Source organism: Mustelus asterias, chromosome 4 (genome assembly GCF_964213995.1).
Source record: "Mustelus asterias chromosome 4, sMusAst1.hap1.1, whole genome shotgun sequence".
Taxonomy (NCBI): Eukaryota; Metazoa; Chordata; class Chondrichthyes; order Carcharhiniformes; family Triakidae; genus Mustelus; species Mustelus asterias.
The window spans coordinates 38,729,115-38,752,752 of record NC_135804.1 but is presented as its reverse complement, the minus strand read 5'-3'; the positions used below and the strand labels follow the sequence as shown (position 1 = coordinate 38,752,752).

At 46.9% G+C, this 23,638-nt stretch overlaps 1 protein-coding gene across 1 annotated transcript in view; it reads right to left on the bottom strand.

Annotated features, from left to right (window-relative positions):
• tent4b (terminal nucleotidyltransferase 4B) overlaps positions 1-11,064 on the bottom strand; it is a 76,306-nt gene extending 65,242 nt beyond the window's left edge. Inside the window, exon 1 of the mRNA XM_078210867.1 lies at positions 10,424-11,064. Within this exon, the coding sequence (XP_078066993.1) occupies positions 10,424-10,872 (449 nt within the window). The 5' untranslated portion in view covers positions 10,873-11,064. The remainder of the gene's footprint in view (positions 1-10,423) is intronic.
• Between the last annotated feature and the right edge of the window lie 12,574 nt (positions 11,065-23,638).

The following is a 23,638-nucleotide window of genomic DNA, read 5'->3' as shown; positions in this document are numbered from 1 at the left end:
TGGGGAGGCAAGTAAAATTGCCACATAAGGCATCAACAACTGGTTATATGATAATATTCCTGAAATTTATTTCATTACAAAGCCATCATTCACACTGATGGAGGAAGCCTTTATTTCTTTAAATAAATGCACTCAAGCAAATTATCATGGATTTTATTAGCATGACTGAAGTAAAATAGCAAGTGGGCGAGAGATTTGCAAGAATCCCAAATGTTCTCATGTTGTTATTCTTCCTGTACCCTTCAGAAATAGCAAATAGGCAGGTATCATTGGTGACCCTATTGAAGTGTGTCTGGGTTACCTTGACTTGCATGGTGGGAAAGTCATGAGTGCAAATGCAACAGAACTAATATTTTTACGAAACATGGTGTGCTAGCCATTCAATGCTATGAACCTGTTTGCAACAAGTGACTATCTGTACAAAATACTACAATGCCATTGATAATGCATGCTCTACATGTGATCTCTCCTTCACAGGTAATCTGCTCATCATTGCTGCTGCTTGTAGCCACTGCTACCACAAGATCGGCTGTCAAAGTATACCATACACAAACTGTCTTTTTCCTCCCTCATACATCCATTGCAGCTCACTGGCAACCGTTCTGTGACATCAGTCATCTTACTATGCCTAGGGCGATCCCTCTTTCTGCTGTCCTCCACTGTGCCCTCTGGAAGACCTCTGCAGCTTTTCAGCTCTCATCAATTGGCTGAAATACCAGCACTATTTCTTGATGTAATTTCTTGAGTTCTTTTTGCGCTTGCAATTTAAAATTTCTCTGAATTTGTCCTATGATTTGTAGATGGAATTTTTAGCATACGATTAGCATCCATATTTCAAGGGCCTTTATTTTCTTCCACTGAGCTTTACTTACTGTCCAGATTTCTCTGAGGCATTCAGGAAAGTGGATAGAATGTAGCACCTGATGAGATTTTTCCTTGTTACAAGTTTGAGTTTTCTTGTTGTTAACCCACTTTTCATCTTCACAAAATTACTTCTGGCTATCTCCATCATTCTAAATTCTCCATCATATTTTTGCCATCCTCTGTTATAATTTGTCCAAAATAAACAAACTTGTCTATTTGTTCCATTATGACACCATCCACTTTAATCTTCACTCTAGTTTCTTCTAAAGTATTCCTTCGAACTACAATTGTTTTTGTCCTTTTGGTGTTCATACACAATCCATATTCTAAACTTCTAGATTTTGCTTGATATTATTTAGCCCCCTATTCTGGTGTCCAATTGTGCGAATGACTGAGGGAGTATCCGAAAATGAAAAGAGATTTCCCAATAGAATTTCTCTACTATTTTGTAGATGAACTTGTTTACAAGAGGAAGCAAATCACTAAGCATTTTGGAAAGTGACTGAGAATTCAAATAACCCACAATACCTTCCAAATTGTTCCATGTTCTCACCTCTATCTTTAATCACCTTCAACCCGACAAACACTCAAAATATCTGCACTCCCACAATTCTGGCTTCAAATATTCTCAATTCTAATCCTTCCACCTTGCCAATCATTCAGTGTCATGGCACCAAGCTTGGAGTTCTCTCCCCAAATCCCTTTCATTTTTTAAGACATGCCTTAAATCCCACCTCTTTGACCAAGCTTTTGGTCTCTGCCCCAATATTGCCTTATATGGTTCAGTGTCTGATTTGTAGGATAATGCTCCTATGAAGCCCCTTGAGACATTCTATGATATTAAAAGTGCTATAAATAAAATTGTTGTTGACAACTGAACTTTGTTTTGAACTGCCTTTCAAGAACCCAATTTTTATCACATATACTTCAATCACTGTTCTGTTTTTTTTGTGGTGACTTGTGTTCCAGTGCTCAGCTGCACTAATTCATTAAAATTACATCATTCAATTTTTTTCCATAAAGTTATTTTTAATTAACAGTGGACTATACCAACCATAACACAAATCAGATAGCAAATTAACATCCGCGTGAGGAGATGCCATAGCAAATTCTAATCATTAGTTTAACATTTTGTCATGAAGGGAGGGGGACTATACTTGGAGACAAACTAGAGTACAGTTACCGTTTATGTAAACTTAACTCACCAATGAGTGGAAAGGGCAAAGTTTTCCTTCAACTATTACTTAATAAATAAAAATGTAATTTTAATTTATTTTCCTGCAAGAGTTTTCAATCTTAAACATATTCCATTCAGAAAGATGAGATGCTTAGGTCATGGCATTCCCATAACTGCTGTTGCTGCTATTCAGATTGTGCAAAAAAGTAAATATTTGTTCATAGGAGTAAGAGAAATAGTTTTTACCTATTACTGAAATGGAATATTGCATTATAGGAAGAGGGCTAAGAACCACAGATCAAAAATCAAGCAGTACTTTAAAAGTTTTGAAAATGCGATAGTGGGTTTGAAGTACAGTGAACCCTGACACTTTAGTGGAACCTGTCAACATGCACCAGCAGTCAGGCACTTATATCTTCAGTTACTGGGCCACAGCAAATGCTCAAAAGTTAAAAATTGACCAGCACCAAGATAAGCAATATTTCGTTAGTAATCAGCTAAATTCATGATTAAAGCAACAAGTGACTGTCGCGGTCACATGGTGAGTGCCGTAATTAACCATCTAGCTACTCAAATGCAGTTAACATATTTATGATTCTCAAACTACCCTTTGATGTCAAATAGCAATCACAACAGATCATCCGGCAGAGCACAGTTTATAACTGGAGCAGTAAAATTCTTTTTGGGTGTTGTCTCTAATCTGCAGGCTAACAGCCTTAACAGAGAACACTCCATGAACCTTAAACTGATTGGGGACTTTGACTTCATACCATGCTTATTGTCATTAAACAATGCACACTTGTGATCCTCTTGTTTCCCATTTTTCCAACCAACAATCCAAATATTAGCAAGAACTATGCTGCCCAACATTTCCCAAGCCGCTGACCCTTACAGCTAGCTCCATTTTTGTTCCTATTCACTATTTATGGAGTATCTGTGGGATACATTTCAAAAGCTTCCACTCTTCTGCAGACCAACAATTTAAGGATAACTAACTGATTTTCTGGGCTTTTACTGGGCATACTCAGAACAGAAAGAGATTGCTAGATGACCAAATACAACTCCATAAGCATGCATCTCATGAAGCTTTCAAAGTCACACAAAGTAGACAGCATCAGCAAAGCCTGCAAAACAAACTCCAGTTCATGTTTTCAGCCAGTCAAGGTATGCTAAAAGAGACAGAAAACAAAACAGAAGAATACACAGCTAGCATACAGATTAAAGGAGCATGACCTCAAAACTCAATTCCCCACATGTTGAGCTACACTTAACTGAAATATGGGCACTGCTCAGTTGATAGCATGCTCACTTGTTAATCAGAAGATTACAGTTTCAAATCCTACAGGACTTGAGCTGTCACACCAGCGCAGTACTGAAGTAATGCTACACTACTTAATATGCTCCCTTTCAAATGAGATGTTAAATGGAGCTCCAATATGTCTTTTGTAGTGGTGTAGCAAAGTGAAAACAAAATGACACTACCTGAAGAGGGTAGGGGGTTAACCAAGTGTAATAACTCTTCTGGACTAAAAAGGCCCTACAACATTAATGTGGGAAAAGGAATAACAGCTGGAAGAGATGAGATCAATGAAGTATGAAGAATTCAAAATAATAAATTAAAAGGAAGGCCAAAAGTCTTTTTCAATTAACTGGTGTAAAATAAATCAATAGAACCTGGGTTGGGGGGCGGGGGGGTAAAAAAACAGGTAACAGATGCTGGTGATGTCTGGGAGTAGAAGGCAGCATTCTTGGTAATGGATTGAACATGGAAAAATAATCCTAGCTCATGTTTGAACAGTATGCCAAGGTTTGGCATTTCTGGCTTAGCTGGAGATGTAAATAGAAATGGTGATGGAGTCAAGACCAGAACATGTTGGTCTTTGCAACAGCCAAATAGAATTCTTATGTTATCAATATTTAGATGCAGGAAGTTGGACAGGTAACAAAAATAATGCCAATGATTACGGAAGCAGAGGTTTGTCAGTGTACTGAAAATACGATTCCAGACAGCATTACTAAAAGATAACAAACAAATAAAGCAGGGAAATGCAAGTGCCTGAGCTCACAGGGGCAAAGGCTACACTGGATCTGATGTAACATTCATATTGCAGATCAGAATGGAATCAAGAGAGAACAGTACCATACAGGTGGACTGGAATAGCACAAGAATTCAAGCAGATTTGTCAATTATGATGAAGACACTGAAGAGATAGAGGGTCAGACAGTTAAAGCTTTTGCCATTTGTAACTTTGACCTCAATGTTATAGGTGGGACTGCAGTCTAATTGAATAGTCTCCAATAGTCCTGTCATTAGGTTACAGCAACATCAAATTCTTGGTATGAGGTTTGAGTTTGCAACCTTTTGATTAAAGGTTATTCCGTAACCAATTGAGCCAAGTTGACACAAAGTTAAAGCCCTTAGAATAAAAGGGTCAGTGGCAGAATGGATACAAAGTTGGCAGAGGAATGGTGAACAATGTTATTCAGACTGGAGGAAGGCATATGGTGGAGTTCTTCAGGGATTAGGACAGATACTTTTTAAAAATTTAGATTAATGATCTAGAATTCAGTGCACAGTTTATTTCAAACTTGGCAGATGACAAAAAATTTAGAAGTATTGTGAGCTCTGGGAGGGATCAGTGATCTTCAAAAGGACACAGGCTGGCTGAATGAGTGGACATGTTAGAACATAGAACATTACAGCGCAGAACAGGCCCTTCGGCCCACGATGTTGCACCGACCAGTTAAAAAAAAACTGTGACCCTCCAACCTAAACCAATTTCTTTTCGTCCATGAACCTATCTACGGATCTCTTAAACGCCCCCAAACTAGGCGCATTTACTACTGATGCTGGCAGGGCATTCCAATCCCTCACCACCCTCTGGGTAAAGAACCTACCCCTGACATCGGTTCTATAACTACCCCCCCTCAATTTAAAGCCATGCCCCCTCGTGCTGGATTTCTCCATCAGAGGAAAAAGGCTATCACTATCCACCCTATCTAAACCTCTAATCATCTTATATGTTTCAATAAGATCCCCTCTTAGCCGCCGCCTTTCCAGCGAAAACAATCCCAAATCCCTCAGCCTCTCCTCATAGGATCTCCCCTCCATACCAGGCAACATCCTGGTAAACCTCCTCTGCACCCTCTCCAAAGCCTCCACATCCTTCCTGTAATGTGGGGACCAGAACTGCACACAGTACTCCAAGTGCGGCCGCACCAGAGTTGTGTACAGTTGCAACATAACGCTACGACTCCTAAATTCAATCCCCCTACCAATAAACGCCAAAACACCATATGCCTTCTTAACAACCTTATCTACTTGATTCCCAACTTTCAGGGATCTATGCACACATACACCTAGATCCCTCTGCTCCTCCACACTATTCAAAGTCCTCCCGTTAGCCCTATACTCAACACATCTGTTATTCCTACCAAAGTGAATTACCTCACACTTCTCCGCATTAAACTCCATCCGCCACCTCTCGGCCCAACTTTGCAACCTGTCTAAGTCTTCCTGCAAACTACGACACCCTTCCTCACTGTCTACCACACCACCGACTTTGGTGTCATCAGCAAATTTGCTAATCCACCCAACTATACCCTCATCCAGATCATTAATAAATATTACAAACAGCAGTGGCCCCAAAACAGATCCCTGAGGTACACCACTTGTAACCGCACTCCATGATGAATATTTACTATCAACCACCACCCTCTGTTTCCTATCCGCTAGCCAATTCCTGATCCAATTTCCTAGATCACCCCCAATCCCATACATCTGCATTTTCTGCAGAAGCCTACCATGGTGAACCTTATCAAACGCCTTACTAAAATCCATATATACCACGTCCACTGCCTTGCCCCCATCCACCTCCTTGGTCACTTTCTCAAAAAACTCAATAAGGTTAGTAAGGCACGACCTACCTGCCACAAAACCATGCTGACTATCACCTATCAATTCATTACTCTCCAAATAACTATAAATCCTATCCCTTATAATTTTTTCCAACATCTTGCCGACAACAGAAGTGAGACTCACCGGTCTATAATTCCCGGGGAAGTCTCTGTTCCCCTTCTTAAACAATGGGACAACATTCGCTAACCTCCAATCTTCTGGTACTATACCAGAGGCCAACGACGACCTGAAGATCAGAGCCAGAGGCTCTGCAATCACTTCTCTTGCCTCCCAGAGAATCCTTGGATAAATCCCATCCGGACCAGGGGATTTATCTATTTTCAGACCCTCCAGAATATCCTGCACATCCTCCTTATCAACTGTAATACTGTCTATTCTACTCCCTTGCAACCCAGTGTCCTCCTCAGCTATATTCATGTCCCCTTGCGTGAACACCGAAGAGAAATATTGGTTCAATGCTTCACCAATCTCCTCCGGTTCCACACATAACTTCCCTCTGCCATCTATAACTGGCCCTAAACTTGCCCTAACCAACCTTCTGTTCTTGACATACCTATAGAACGCCTTAGGATTCTCTTTAACCCTATCCGCCAAAGTCTTCTCATGTCCCCTTTTAGCCCTTCTAAGCTCGCTCTTCAACTCCCTCTTAGCCAATCTAATGTTGGGATGATATTTACCACAGATGTCGGCTTTTCAGTCGACCTTTGAAGCCTCCAAAATCATTAACGACAGGGGTCAGCTTAGAGGCAGAGTATAAAATGTAGGTGTAGGTAGTCGTTACTTTGAATTGTGGAAAAGGAAATTTAATTTATTGAATTAATCATACAAAGACATCTTTAACCATAATGAAAACATCAAGTTACCTGTCAAATTCATTGTCTTTAACATCCAAAGCAAAGAGTTTATCAAATTAATTCAGAGTCGTTGAGTATAGCATCATCATAAAGATCACACTCTGGATCAGATGTAGCATCAGAATCATACCTCCACAACAAATCAATTTCCTCTCCATTCATTAAATTAGCTAGTCTGCATTTTTTGTCATCTAATCATTCAGTGTGTGTGTTGACAGCATCCCAGAACTTGATAATGAAATCACACAAAATCTCTAGTGGGCAGCAACCATACTTCCACTCTGTTAACTATCACTATCGACTATCACCCATTCCATTGGAGCAAACATGAATGGCTTGTTGAAGCATACATCAAAAAGTTGAACTATGGGAGTGAGACTCCTTAGTCTAACTGCAGTGTTGGTGTTTGGCATTATTTCACTGCAGGCACCTTTTGATCTCAGTCATACGTGATCTGAACATGTTCCACACAGACTGCAATCTTAATCGAGGCCACTGGAGCACCTATTTCACATGGTATCGATCCATAACTTCATCCATCCAACCAATGTCATGGATGTGCACAAAAATTTCTGCAAGGAGCTTGATGTTTCAGCATGGTTTCACTTTTGAAAATTATAGACTTTAAATTTATTCTGGTGGCTGTGCAGGCTAGTACCATGGTCAATCTCGTCTTCCTGCATGTTGGGTTTTCACTCAAACCCTTTTTGGTCCTTTCCACTCAACAGTTTGGTTGCTGGACATATTGAAAGTTGTGGATGTTTCATCCATGTTGCTATGTAACATAATGGGCAATCATGTTTTTGTGCTGTCTGAAGAATCTTCAAGATTTTGGCATCAAGATTCTTTAGTAGTCTCTGACCAATCTTGGTCTTCTGCACAATGCTAGACAGTTTTCTTCCATAAAGCAGGTTCATCAACTAACTGTTGCTCTATAATCTTTGGACTCAGGGTTTCACGTGGCCCACATTAACACATGTGTACACATTGTATTTCTGGTGACAATGAAACTATTCTGACGATTGGAGAACCCATTCCCAAACATGCTTCTCATGATCAGTCCAGTGGCTGATCCCTGTTCTCATGTGCATTTGGTCTTGCACATCTTCTTCAGAACAGTTTGCTTCTTCTTCCATTCTCACACCACTGAAGGTGGCAGGACAGATTGTGAAAACAGGTAATAAGGCATATGGGACTCTGGATTTAATAACTATAGATACAGAGTACAAAAGGATGTTATGGTGAACTTTTCATAAACACTGTATATTGCATCAAATTCTGGGCATGATCTTTTAGAAAGAATGTGGAGACATTAGAGAAGATTTACTAGTTGCTGGGCTGAGGGATTTTAGGTATGTGGATAAATTGGTGGGAACAACCCTAATTTCTCTAGAGAAAAAAGTATAAAAAGTATTCAAAATGTGTATGGACAGAGTTTATAAAGAGAAACCGGTCCCATTTGCAGAAGGGTCAAGAACTAAAGAACACCAATTTAAGGTGAGCGGCAAAGGAATCAAAAGGCAACACAAGGAAAAATGTTTTTACTTAGCAAGACATTAGGATTTGGAATGGACTACCTGAGAATTTAATAGAAACTAGAAGCAGGAATAGGCCATTCGGCCCTTTGAGCCTGCTCTGCCATTCATTTTGATCATGGCTGATCATTGAAATCAATATCCTGATCCCCCCCTCCCCCATAACCCTTTAGCCCCAAGAGCTGTATCTAATTTCTTCTTGAAATCAGGCAATGTTTCGGCCTCAACTACATTCTGGTAGTGGTAGTGAATTCCATACATTCACCACCCTCTGGGCGAAGAAATTTCTCCTCATCTCAGTTCTAAAAGGTTTACCCCTTATCCTCAAACTATGACCCCACCCCCCCCAAACATTGGGAACATTCTTTCTGAATCTATCCTGTTAGAATTTTATAAGTTTCTATGAGATCCCCTCTTACTCTTTTGAACTCGAGCATATTATCCTAACCGACTTAGTCTTTCCTCATATGGCAGACCTGCCAGGAATAATCATGGTATTCAAAAGGGAATTTGGCAATTATTTGAGAAGGGAAAGAAAATTCAGGGCTACAGGGAAAAGGTAAGGGAGGGAGACTAGGCGAGTTGCTTTTGCAGAGCACCGGCATGCACGCAATGGGCATCCTGTGCTACAACAATTCTAGGATTCCATGGTGCAGTGTAAAACCCAACTACACTATCCTTCCTGCTGCTCTGGTTCAGGTCAGTGTTCTCATCACACAGATCAGAAATATTCCATGCTTTACAGTCAGCAGTATATTTACCTACAGAAACAAGAAAAACTGTGTGTCATATCCTCATTATTTTTAGAGTCACACAGTCAATTACTGATGGCCTTGCATGTAAATCAACTTCAGTAAAGCTATAGTGATCACAGGTCTTTCATTTCTTGTTGTGGATCAGACTATTCAAGATAAGGTAATTTGCAGTTTTAAAACAAATTACTCAATCAAAAGGGAGGTAACGACAAAGAAATCAGTGCATTTAACCACAGCAGTGGCCAAATTCTCAGCATTCTGTTACAGCAGCTGGTTGAAATACAAACTCCACTTCTTTCAAAACTCCTTGCTCCCTAATTTACTCCAAAAATCTGCACATTCAAATATGTTTCACTTCAAAGACATGAGATTTACTCAATTTGATCTTCAAGAAGAGGTGGAGACCATGTGGAGAGACGGAAATTCACAGAGTGTCTACTTTCAATTTTTGCGGGTTATTTTTTTAAAAATAAGCACCATGTCTTATCCATCTCCCAAGTTTCAAAATATTATGCCACTTACAGCAATGTTTCAATAATACAAAAGTAGACACCCTGAAATATAGAAGCAAAAGTAGGTTTTTTAAAAAAAGTTATGAACAATTTGAGAGATTATGCCAAATGAAAGTAACAAAATAATCAAAGATATATTAAATGAAACACTAAAATTTGACACAAATGTTTTACATTTTTATGAGTGTTATTGGGACCCCAAAAAACTTACACAAGCTAGTGTAAAAGTCAACTTACTACAAGAGCAATTTATACATTTTACAATATCATCCATTCTGATTTCCAGCCAAAAACAGGTAAGAGGTTGATATAGACATCTCACGAACCAAACTGGGTTTTTTTTTGTAGTTAAACAAAATGGACTCTTTCTGCATTACATAACAGCAATCGATGGACATAGTTAATAATCTTAAACGGGTATAATCTTACAACATGGAAAACTTTCCCTGGTTAACACATCACTGAGTAACAAAATGCACCAAATACATCATTTATGTCAGACAGAAGAACGTGACATGAATGGTGCACAACTCTTCCTCCACCTCACCACAAAATTAAAGTTTGCCAGTCACATTTTTATTAAGACAGTGCCACTCTAACACGTGGGCAATCTTTTGACATCCACCGAATTGGCTGCATTATGAGGGCATCGGCAGAGCCGTTTTTAAACACAAGATTTGTGAACTCCTCTCCGACATGCCGAACACCCAAATTAGCTTTGACCGAGCAGCCAAAGGGCAAGAGCCTCTCCTGAAACCCTAGGCCACCTCTGCAAAAAAAAAAGCAGCGTGTTGTAAGAAGTCTTACCCCACGACTCCCTCTCTGTAGTTCCGGCTTTTCCAGGGAGTTCCGTTGTAATGGCCACTTTCAGACAGCAGGCTGTAGTTTAAGCCGACAGTGCTTGCCTTGTTGTCCCTTTTCCTTTTGTTGCCCGAGCCGCTGTTGCCATTGCTGTTGTCCGGGTAGCTCTTCCTGCAGCCGCCTTCATCAGGGCCGGCTGGGAAGTTACTGTTATTGGCGCTGGGCTCGAGTGGGAGAAAGTCCCTCTGATCTCCAAAATCCCCTCCTCCCTGGCTGCTCCTCTCCCTCAACATGCTTTCGCTGCCCACACTCGCTGCTGCCGTCGCCGTTGCTGCCGCACAGTTATTATTGAAGAACAGATTCCTCAACCCTTGCGTCGTTTCCCAAATTTGCATCCACAAAATGTTGGCAGGTCCGAGCTGTTCTGGCTGAAACCAGGCTACCCTCGGATCCATCAAACGGAGACGGCGTTCCCACCAGCTGAAAACGAAGCGTCTGTTCGTTTTCACTCCCGCCCCTCCGCTCACTCTCTAACCTCCTTCCCCCCGACAGCCCGTGTCGGACACCCCGGCAGCCTGTCACTGGGCCGCAGCGAAGACACAGCCAACAGCAATGGCGCCAGCCGCTGGTGTGCGCAAGCGCGCTGCGTGCCCGTGCGGCTCGCGGGTCGGAATGTGCGAGCGACACACGCAACAATCAGCACCCATTGTGACGTCAGGCCCGCGCGAACCTGACGCCAGAACCTGGCCGGCTCGCGCCTTCGTTCCTTTTTCCGTTTATATTCGAACGTTACACAGCCCCGCCCCCAATTACACCAGCTCCCTCACCTGAACCTCAACCCTCCAACACCACCTCCCTCACCCCAACCTCAGCCCTCCAACACCAAGTCCCTCACCCAAACCTCAATCCCCCAACACCACCTCCCTCACCCCAACCTCAACCCTCCAACGCCACCTCCCTCACCCCAACCTCAACCCTCCAACGCCACCTCCCTCACCTCAACCTCAACCCTCCAACACCACCTCCCTCACCTGAACCTCAACCCTCCAACACCACCTCCCTCACCTCAACCCTCCAACACCACCTCCCTCACCCCAACCTCAACCCTCTACTACCACCTCCTTCATCCCATCCTCAACCCTCCAACACTAAAACACCACCTCCCAAAACCCAACCCTCCAACACCACCACCCTCACCCCAACCTCAACCCTCCAACACCACCTCCCTCACCCCAATCTCAGCCCTCCAACACCAAGTCCCTCACCCAAACCTCAATCCCCCAACACCACCTCCCTCACCCCAACCTCAACCCTCCAACGCCACCTCCCTCACCCCAACCTCAACCCTCCAACGCCACCTCCCTCATCCCAACCTCAACCCTCCAACACCACCTCCCTCACCCCAACCTCAACCCTCCAACACCACCTCCCTCAACCCTCCAACACCACCTCCCTCACCCCAACCTCAACCCACCAACGCCACCTCCCTCATCCCAACGTCAACTCTCCAACACCACCTCACTCACCCCAACCTCAACCCTCCAACACCCTCAACCCTGTAACACCCCAATACCACCTCCCTCACCCCAATCTCAACCCTCCAAAATCCTCAACCCTCCAACAACACCTCCCTCACCCCAACCTCAACCATCTAACACCACCTCCCTCACCCCAACCTCAACCCTCCAACATCACCTCCCTAACCTCAACCCTCCAACACCACCTCCCTCACCCCATCCTCAAACCCTCCAAGACCACCCCTCATCTCTACCTCAACGCCCAACATCACCTCCCTCACCCGATCCTCAACCCTCCAACACCCTCTACCCTGTAACACCCCAACACCACCTCCCTCACACCAACCTCAACCCCCCAACACCACCTCCCTCACCCAACCTCAATGCTCCAACACCACCTCCCTCACCCCAACCTCAACCCTCCAACACCACCTCCCTCACCCCAACCTCAACCCTCTAACACCACCTCCCAAACCCCAACCTCAACCCTCCAACACCACCTCCCAAACCCCAACCTCAACCCTCCAACACCACCTCCCTCACCCCAACCTCAACCCTCTAACACCACCTCCTTCATCCCTTCCTCAACCCTCCAACACCAAAACACCACCTCCCAAACCCCAACCTCAACCCTCCAACACCACCTCCCTCACTCCATCCTCAACCCTCCAACACCACCTCCCAAATCCCAACCTCAACCCTCCAACACCACCTCCCTCACTCCAACCTCAACCCTCCAACACCACCTCCCAAACCCCAACCTCAACCCTCCAACACCACCTCCCTCACCCCAACCACAACCCTCTAACACCACCTCCTTCATCCCATCCTCAACCCTCCAACACCAAAACACCACCTCCCAAATCCCAACCTCAACCCTCCAACACCACCTCCCTCACTCCAACCTCAACCCTCCAACACCACCTCCCAAACCCCAACCTCAACCCTCCAACACCACCTCCCTCACCCCAACCTCAACCCTCCAACACCACCTCCCTCACTCCATCCTCAACCCTCCAACACCAAAACACCACCTCCCTCAACCCAACCTCAACCCTCCAACACCACCTCCCTCACCCCAACCTCAACCCACCAACGCCACCTCCCTCATCCCAACGTCAACTCTCCAACACCACCTCCCTCACCCCAACCTCAACCCTCCAACACCCTCAACCCTCCAACACCACCTCCCTCACCCCAACCTCAACCATCTAACACCACCTCCCTCACCCCAACCTCAACCCTCTAACACCACCTCCCTCATCCCAACCTCAACCTTCCAACATCACCTCCCTAACCTCAACCCTCCAACACCACCTCCCTCACCCCATCCTCAAACCCTCCAAGACCACCCCCTCACCCCAACCTCAACGCCCAACACCACCTCCCTCACCCCATCCTCAACCCTCCAACACCCTCTACCCTGTAACACCCCAACACCACCTCCCTCACCCCAACCTCAACCCTCTAACACCACCTCCCTCACCCCACCCTCAACCCTCCAGCACCCCAACACCACCTCCCTCACCCCAACCTCAACCCTCCAACACCTTCAACCCTGTTACACCCCACTGCCACCTCCCTTACCCCAACCTCAAACGTCAACCCTCCAACACCCCAACACCACTTCCCTGACCCCATCCTCAACCCTCCAACGCCCTCAACCCTGTAACACCCCAATACCACCTCCCTCACCCCAACTTCAACCCTCACACACCCCAACACCACCTCCCTCACCCCAATCTCAACCCTCCAACACCACCTCCCTCACCCCATCCTCAACCCTCCAACACCCTCAACCCTGTAACACCCCAATGCCACCTCCCTCACCCCAACCTCAACCCTCCAACACCCTCAACCCTGCAACACAACCTCCCTCACCACATCCTCAACCCTCCAACACCAAGTCCCTCACCCCATCCTCAACCCTCTAACACTACCTCTCTCACCCCATCAACCCTCCAACACCACCTCCTCACCCCATCTTCAACCCTCTAACATCCCAACATCACCTCCCTCACCCCATCCTCAACCCCCTAACACCCCAACACCACCTCCTTCACCCCAAGCTCAACCCTCTAACACTACCACCCTCACCCCATCAACCCTCCAACACCACCTCCTCACCCCATCCTCAACCCTCTAACACCCAACATCACCTCTCTCACCCCACCCTCAACCCTCTAACACCCCAACACCACCTCCCTCACCCCATCTTCAACCCTCCAACACCACCTCCCTCAAGCCATCCTCAACCCTCTAACACCACCTCCCTCACCCCAACCTCAACACTCCAACACCACCTCCCTCACCCCATCCTCAACCCTCTAACACCCCAACACCACCTCCTTCATCCCAACCTCAACCCTCTAACACTACCTCCCTCACCCCATCAACCCTCCAACACCACCTCCTCACCCCATCCTCAACCCTCTAACACCCCAACATCACCTCTCACCCCACCCTCAACCGTCTAACACCCCAACTCCACCTCTCTCACCCCATCATCAACCCTCCAACACCTCCCTCATCCCATCCTCAACCCTCCAACACCACCCTCTCCCATCCTCAACCCTCCAACACCACCCTCTCCCATCCTCAACCCTCTAACACCCCAACACCACCTCCTTCACCCCAACCTCAACCCTCTAACACTACCTCCCTCACCCCATCAACCCTCCAACACCACCTCCTCACCCCATCCTCAACCCTCTAACACCCCAACATCACCTCTCACCCCACCCTCAACCGTCTAACACCCCAACTCCACCTCTCTCACCCCATCATCAACCCTCCAACACCTCCCTCATCCCATCCTCAACCCTCCAACACCACCCTCTCCCATCCTCAACCCTCCAACACCACCCTCTCCCATCCTCAACCCTCCAACACCACCCTCACCCCATCCTCAACCCTCCAACACCACCCTCACCCCATCCTTAACCCTCCAAAACCACCTCCCTCACACCGTTGTGGACGGGGTGAGGGAGATGGTGTTGGAGGATTGAGAACACCACCTCCCTCACCCCATCCTCAACCCTCCAACATTCTCAAAGCTGCAACACCCCAACACTGCCTCCCTCACTCCAACCTCAACCCTCTAACGCCCAACACCACCTTCCTCATCCCATCCTCAACTTTCCAACACCACCTCCCTCACCCCATCCTCAACCCTCTAACACTACCACCCTCACCCCATCCATCCTCCAACACCACCTCCTCACCCCATCCTCAACCCTCTAACATCACCTCCCTCACCCCACCTTCAACCCTCTAACACCCCAACACCACCTCCCTCACCCCATCCTCAATCCTCCAACGCCACCTCCCTCACCCCATCCTCAACCCTCCAACACCCTAACATCACCTCCCTCACCCCATCCTCAACCCTGCAACATCTCAACACCACCTCCCTCACCCCATCCTCAACCCTCCAACACCTCCCTCACCCCATCCTCAACCCTCCAACACCACCTCCCTCACCCCATTGTGGATGGGATGAGGGAGATGGTGTTGGAGGATTGAGAACATCACCTCCCTCACCCCATCCTCAACCCAACAACATTCTCAAAACTGCAACACCCCAACACCGCCTCCCTCACTCCAACCTCAACCCTCTAATGCTCAACACCACCTTCCTCATCCCATCCTCAACTTTCCAACACCACCTCCCTCACCCCATCCTCAACCCTGCAACACCCTAATATCACCTCCCTCACCCCATCCTCAACCCTCCAACCACACCTCCCTCACCGATCCTCAACCCTCCAACACCACCTCCCTCACCCCAACCCTCCAACACCCCAACCACACCTCCCTCACCCTATCCTCAACCCTGCAACACCCCAACACCATCTCCCTCACCCCATCCTCAACCCTCCAACACCACCTCCCTCACCCCATCCCCAACCCAACAACACCCTCAACCCTGTAATACGACCTCCCTCACCCCATCCTCAACTCTCCAACACCCCAACACCACCCCCCTCACCCCATCCCCAACCCAACAATACCCTCAACCCTGCAACACCACCTCCCTCACCCCATCCTCAACCCTGCAACACCCCAACACCACCTCCCTCACCCTATCCCAACCCTTCAGCACCCTCAACCCTCCAACACCCCAACCACACGACCCTCACCCCAATCCCAACCCAACAACACCCTCATCCTCAACCCTCTCAACACCCCAATCTCACCCTCCACTCAACAACACCATTCTCACCCCCTTCACTCCCACCCCACAACACCCTCTCACTCCATCCTCAACCCAATAACATCCCAACCCCATCCCCACTCCTACCTGCCTCACCACAACCCCATCAACACCCCCTATCCGACCCCACCCCATTTCCTCTCCACTCCTACCCCCATCCTCAACCCTACAACCACCTCACCCTCTCCTATCTGCTTCACCCCAACCCCACCAACCCCCCTTCATATCATCCCTCCTCCCCACTCCTACCCACCTTACGCCAACCCCCTCATCCATCCCTATTCCTACCTGCCTCACCTCAACTCCCTCCACAGTCCTACCTGCTTCATCCATTTCCTTTCTACCCACCATACCCCCACCCCTTCCCTCCCACCCCCATCCTCAACCTGTAACACCCCATCCCCATCTCCCTCCCCATTCTTACCCGCCTCACCACAACCCCATGAACCCCCTCACCCATCAACCCCCCTCCCCACTCCTACCCACCTCACCATAACCCCATCAACCCCTCTCACCCCCATCAACCCCGCACCCCACTCTTGCCCACCTCACCACAACCCTATCAACCCCCCTCCACATCCCCCACTTATACCCACCTCACCATAACCCCATCAACCCCTCTCACCTCCATTAACCCCCCTCCCCAGTCTTATCCGCCTTACCACAACCCCATCAACCCCCCTCCACATCCCCCCCACTACTGCCCACCTCACTGCATCATCACCACATCCCCCTACCCATTCCCCCTCACCCCAACTACATCCCACTCCTACCCGCCTCACCCCATCCCCCTCCCCATCTGCCACCCCACCCTTTCCCTCCCAACCCCATCACCACCACCCCATCCCAGCCTGATGAAAGTACATCCTGAGGCAAAATGTTGGCTCTGTTCTCTCTCCACAGATTCTGTCAGATCTGCCGAGATTTTCCAGCATTTTCTGTTTTTGTTTCAGATTCCAGCATTCCATCTGCAGTATTTTACCTTTACACCATCTATCCTACCCATTCCCCCTCATCCCCCACCCAATCCCATCTCTACTTGCTTTGCTCCCATCCCGCCACACCCTTTTCCCCTCCATGACCCCTTCCCCCCTCGCCCCATCTGTCCTCACCCCATTCCCACCCAACCCCCTGACTCCCATCTGCTTTTGACCACATTCCCCTCATCCCTTCTGCCCTCACCTCATTCCCCTTCACCCCTACCCCCATCCCCTTTCCCCATATCCCTCACCCATTCCCCATACCACTCACCCTTTCTCCATACCCCTCCCCGTATCCCTCACCCCACTTCCCCATATCCCTTCCCCATACTCCTCCCTCCCACCCCTTCCCCATACTCCTCACTTCCCCAGACACCTCACCCCACCCGCTTTACACTCTTACCCACCTTGCAGTCTTCCCATCACCTCCTGCCTCCCCCACTACAGCCCCTCATCCTCCCTCCCGCATTCCCCTTCCCAACCTACTCCCCACCCTGCACTCAATCCCTATCCCTTTCCCCACACCACCCCCTTTGTAAGCCTGCACGCCCTCCATCAAAGTAGCATGGTGGCACAGTGGTTAGCACTCCTGCCTCACAGCGCCAGAGATCCAGGTTCAATTCCGGCCTTGGGTGATTGTGTGGAGTTTGCATGTTTTCCCCGTGTCTGCGTGGGTTTCCTCCGGGTGCTCCGTTTCCTTCTACACTCCAAAGATGTGCGGGTTAGGTTGATTGGCTATGCTAAATTGCCCCTTCTTGTCAGGGGGATTAGCAGGGTAAATACGTGGAGTTTCCCGGATCGGGCATGGGTGGGATTGATGTTGGTGCAGGCTCGATGGGCCAAATGGCCTCCTGCACTGTAGGGATTCTATGATTCTATGAAACTACCTTTTTCCCCAAGCCTCCCTCACCTGCTCCAGAACCCTGCATTCCCTCTACCCTTTCCCCAGACCATCGCCTTCTCCAACCCCTCACCACCCTCCCCTCACCCTCACCTCCTGCTCCTCTCTCTATTCCATCACCCTCTCCCACACTTCCCGCCCTGTCCCTTAAACCCTCCTTTCACCTCCCCCACCCTTGTTCCACCCTCTTTCCCCATCACCACCTCCCTGCTTGATTCCTTCCCACCTTTTGCTCCACCCCTCACCCCCCCACCCCAACCTCTTCCCACCCTGCCTCTCCCACCCCTCAACTGTCCCCCTACCCTCCTTCTCCCATCCCTGGCCCCTATCCCACCCTCTCCCCCAGACCCTCCTCCTCCCCCATCCTCAGCTCAGGGCTGAAGCTGATAAGTATTAAGTGTTTTCTGCTGGTCAATCCAAAACCACAAACCTCAGCTGCAGCTTGCACCACCACATCAATGCAAACTCTGCCAAATAATTGATATAAAGTTCCTCAAACTGAATTCTGCAAATTGAGAAGTTAGGGCTGTATTGGTAACTGGAATTTAAAACAAGCGAGTTCTGACAATTCTTCAACTCTGGCTCACCATTTGAATAGTGGATTGTTTCTAGTGTGACTTTTAAATGAATAACTTGTACTTACATAGCATCTTGCACCATCTGAGAACATCCCAAAGCACTTCACGGCCTCTGAAATATATTTGAAGTATCACCGCTATTGTGTTCCAACACTGGGTGTGTAACATGGATGGTTTCTCCAGCCAGAGAAGGATATACAAGAGCAGGGTGGTGTCTGATTCTAACTCGAGGCATGAGGACAGCAGTGTCAGTTTGAAACTTAACCAGCACCCCAGAAAACAGATTTTGGACATTTTAAAACCCCAGGATTCAATGAAATCTTATGAGTGGATTTTTTTACCCAACCTGTCAGAAATGTGCCCACTTGATACCTCACTAACCTTGTGTACTATAGCTTTAAATAGTACTCTGGTACTACCGGCCAACATACTACAGTTGGCTTCTCAGTTGCTCGAAATCTCACCTACCACAAGCATCTCCTGATTCCCCACATGAGCAACAGCAGCTATCCAGTAGCTCTGTTGAAGCTACCTTGTGAGCACTTTGTAGAAGTAGTCAGGTTCATAAACCTTTTAGAAAAAGCACTATGGGTTAATCACTTGGGCATCAAAAGAATTTGCTGCAATATTGTGTTTGCAATTAAAATCAACAGATTTATTACATTTAAGACCTCAATGCAGCTTCTTATTCTACAATTTCAGAAAATCATTGCCAGGTTTACTGACTGTTTCAATGTGCTTCAATACAGACTGATACTATAATGAAATGTTAACAAAATATGGCTGAAGGGCCTTCTCTAATGTTTCATCCAAAGAGATTGAAGAGATCACCTCAAGTGGTCAGATATGCTGCAATGTTCAGCTTCATGTCCCTGATGGTCCTATTGTTCTCATGCCACCTGCATTATGTGTGAGGATTGTGGACTGGTGGCATCAGCCATGTGTGAAGGAGTTATCCTTTGTACCCGAATAGCCATCTTTGTATATTCCTGGATGGGTGAAAAAGTGAGGCCATGGATATATCGCGGAATGAAGACATTATGGTAGCTGCCATTGAAATTGGCTCAGGTTTGCATTATCTTTCTGAGGGAATCACATAACAGTTCGAAATTCATGGTGTTGAAGCTGACCAGTTCACACAACTCTGGGTGATTTTTTTTCTGAGAGCTACATGAGCAGACTTTATTATGCAATGTACACAAGAGAACCTGGCCATTGCTGAAAATCCTAGAGCTCTCTCCTGGATCTTGGCATCCTTTGCAAAGTTAATAAATCGGGTTTCCTTAGCAAGGTCTGGTGCAACTTGGCACTGCAGACTAAACAATTAATTGTTCGACTAGCTTGAATAGCAACGGAGAAGGAGACTCTGGGATACGAGTTGAGGGTGGTGGCGACTTTGATAGCATCTGGCAAAGCATGATTGCCTGATCCAGCAAACAGTAGGTCCTGCTTCAACACTGCGTAAGTTAGCAACAATCTCTTTGAAAAAGCACAACCACCTCACCACACTTCAGAAACATTCAATATTCAACAAAATAACTATTGGCTGGGGACTAGGCAAGCCCATTTTGCAGGCAGCCCTGTTGTGGTTCAGCTGGCTGCTGCTGCATCCCACTGAAATGTTAATAGCTTCCATGCCACAAGTACTGCCTGACCTGCTGAGTGCTTTCCAGCATTTTCTGTTTAAAATTCAGATCTTTAACATCCATGTTTATTTTGCTCTTGTTTGAGTGCTGAATGTGGATGGATAAAGGGGAAGAATCAAGAAGATTCAAACCAGAAGTTCGGAAATTCCTTGGAAGTGCATGATACACCATGGCACCCAAATTCTGAGTTCCCCATTAAATTCAGCTTGACATAACATCATTGTGAATGCTCCCGAATGCAAGGAAAGCGTTATGCCAGATCTGTGCCTGTTTTATGTTTCCCTGGCACTGCTGAGGCTTTCCCATATGAGAACAGCTGGGTTTGGATCATGGAATCATAAAATCCCTACAGTGCAGGAGGAGACCATTTGGGCCCATCGAGCCTGCACCGACAACAATCCCACCCAGGCCCCGTGCTCGTTACCCTACGTATTTACCCTGCTTTTCCCCCTGACACTAAGGGGCAATTTAGCATGGCCAGCCAACCTAACCCATACATCTTTGGACTGTCAAAGGAAGCCATCCTGTGGGTTTCCAGAGGAAACCCACGCAGACACAAATAGAAAGGGCAAACTCCACACAGACAGTCACCTGAGGCTGGAATTGAACCCAGGTCCCTGGCAATGTGATGTGGCAGTGCTTATCTGCAAATAAGGTGACATTCCTGGTCCTCCGGTCTCAATGTTTCTCAGAATGAACAAAGGATGTCCACTTCTACTCGTATCACGACACGCTGATATTTTACCTTGGGTCTGTGAGAGCTTCAGATCAGAGAGTCTGTTGGAGTCAAGGTGCATGGTGAACAGGTTCAAACTTTCCTCTTCCGGTCACTTGACTTTTCCTCCAACGACAAGCAGCCCTGAGATGACATTCCAGACAGAATTACACCCTCTTATCTGATTCCATTCCTCTGAACCTACAGTTCCCAGTGCAAGGTGTTTCCATTGGAAGGTGTGAACGAATTTTGCGAATGGCATATTGAGGTGCGTGATAGCTTGGATAGGTGACACAGACTTCCAATGGACTCTATCTCCCAAGCAAAAGTGGAATCATAGGGCTGGATTTTGCCAGCCCTGGAGGTGGAAGGACTGGCAAAGTGGCAGGAGAAAGCATCAGGAGGGGAGCTCAATGCTCCATGACCCAGAGAGGCCCTCCCCAGTGGTAATGGCTCTCTGCACGCCCATGGCGCAAGGTGATTAAAAACACTCTGCTCCATGCCCACACTATCCATCCCCCTCATCCAAAAATCACTGGGGCCTGGCAGCTTGGTCCCAGCTTTCTCAGAGAAGCTTGTACATGTTCGAGGATGCTTCGGCATTCTGGCACCCTGGTATTGCAGCCTCAGCATTGGCCACTACTAGCCATAACGCTGATGAAGCTCTTGAGCTGAAGCTCTAATTGGGCTAGCAGCTCTTAGGGGCCGGCCACCATTTTCAATTCAAAGGCATCCCCAGCAGCAAAATGCCATCCTAGGGTCCTACCACCTGGTGGAAAAGCCTTCCCCCTGCTTCCACCTACCATCCCCTCCCCAGCATAACCTCCAGCTCCTCAGAAAAATTCAGTCCATAGCACCTGTAACTTAAAAGGATAGTTCTTCACAGACATTTGGATGGAATACCCCATGCTCTCTCTGGTAGGTTTAATGGCAGGGTGGGGGTGAGGATAGAGGGGGCTAGCATGCAGTGTGGGGTCCAAAAATCAGTTTCACAGCTGCATAAGGTGATGGCGGGATCTTCCACTTCTGCCTGCTAATGCGGATCGCAATTCCCACCAGAGGTCAGTGTGAAACCCATTTGCATCCAACTAATAGGATGCAGATGAAAACCGAACCAGAATCACCCTCCCCATCCTACAAGTCTCCCCATTCCTCACCATGCATGACCATCCATGCCACTAGCAGGAAATCACGTCGGTCCAGAATATGTCTGGACCATCATGGGATTTACATGTCAGCACTCCCCTGAAGAAGGCCTCGGGCAGCCAGCAGTGATCGGAATGGAGACATCTGGCAACCTTGGACCCTGAAATGTGCAGCCGTGGTTGGGAGGAGCATCTGCCAGGTGAACCTTTCAGCTCAGAGTTGTCCATGAGCTCCATCTTCCAGCTCTAGATTGTTCTTGGAGGTTCGTCTTCTAAGTTCAGGAGGTCAATCTGTCTTCAACAGTGGGTCAGTTATGCCCTGGCACCTATCAAAAATGGCGCACTGGTATGATGGCCATCCAGGTTGTCCCACCACACCACATATCGGGAAATCACAACTGCAATATTAATGAGGCCGGGATCACATGATATGGCACAAATTCCTGGCAGCCTCCGCAGTGGGAAAGTCTCCATCCTGCCACCGGACTTAATCCTGTGGATGGGAAGATTCCACTCAAAATGTGTAGCTGTCCCAGCAGAAAACAAATCCCAACCCAACGATTTTCAGTTTCTAGCACTGTTATGACAACGTGCAGTCATAATCTAACAAATGTCAATCAAATCATGTTGCGTATTCTAATAATATTTAAGATATGTACTTGTATCTATATTAAGGTCACACCCAGGTTATTTTTTCCTTTTGGATTCCTTGCCAGCTACCTGGTTGAAACCAAATTATTTAATCACAGGCCTGTTATTTCTTTCAATACCTGGACATTGATACATTCTGATGACATTAGGCATGAGGAATGCTGTTGTTCTAGTAATCATTAAATGAATGATTCTGGAATTGCTATTCCTGTTTACCTTCCCGTGCTTGTGAAGTAGAAAGAGAAATAGAAAGAGAAAGAGAATCAAAGCTGTTTGTTTCCGTGGAATGATTTATTTTGTAGGAGGAACAGAAGCAAGAACATTAGAAGCATTATGGCAAATTTTGATTTGGGGTTGTTGATCCAACATGACATTGATCAAAGGTCCTGTTATCAAACAAGAATAGTGTCGCACATAATACACTGTGTATCTCCCTTGATATTGTTTATGAATGGTCTAGAGAGGTCTCTGTATCTGTATGTTTCTGAATAATAGAAGACCATTCAGCCCATGGAGCCTGTTCTGCCATTCAATAAGATGGTGACTGATGTGATTGTGGCTTTAATGCTATTTTCTGGCCTGATTCTCCTGACACTTGACACCCTTGTCAATCAAAAATATGTCAAACTCAGCTTTCAACATATTCAATGACCAGTCTCAACTGCTATATTATAGAATTGTAGAATCCCTACAATGCAAAAGGAGGCCACTCGGTCCATTGAGTCTGCACCAGTTCTCATTTACCATGGCTAACCCATCTAACCTACACATCTTGGGATAAGAAGTGCAATTTAACATGGCCAAATATATGAATAAATGAAAAATAATAACCTTCTGACAGAAAAATATCCTTCTGATCTACTTCTTAAATA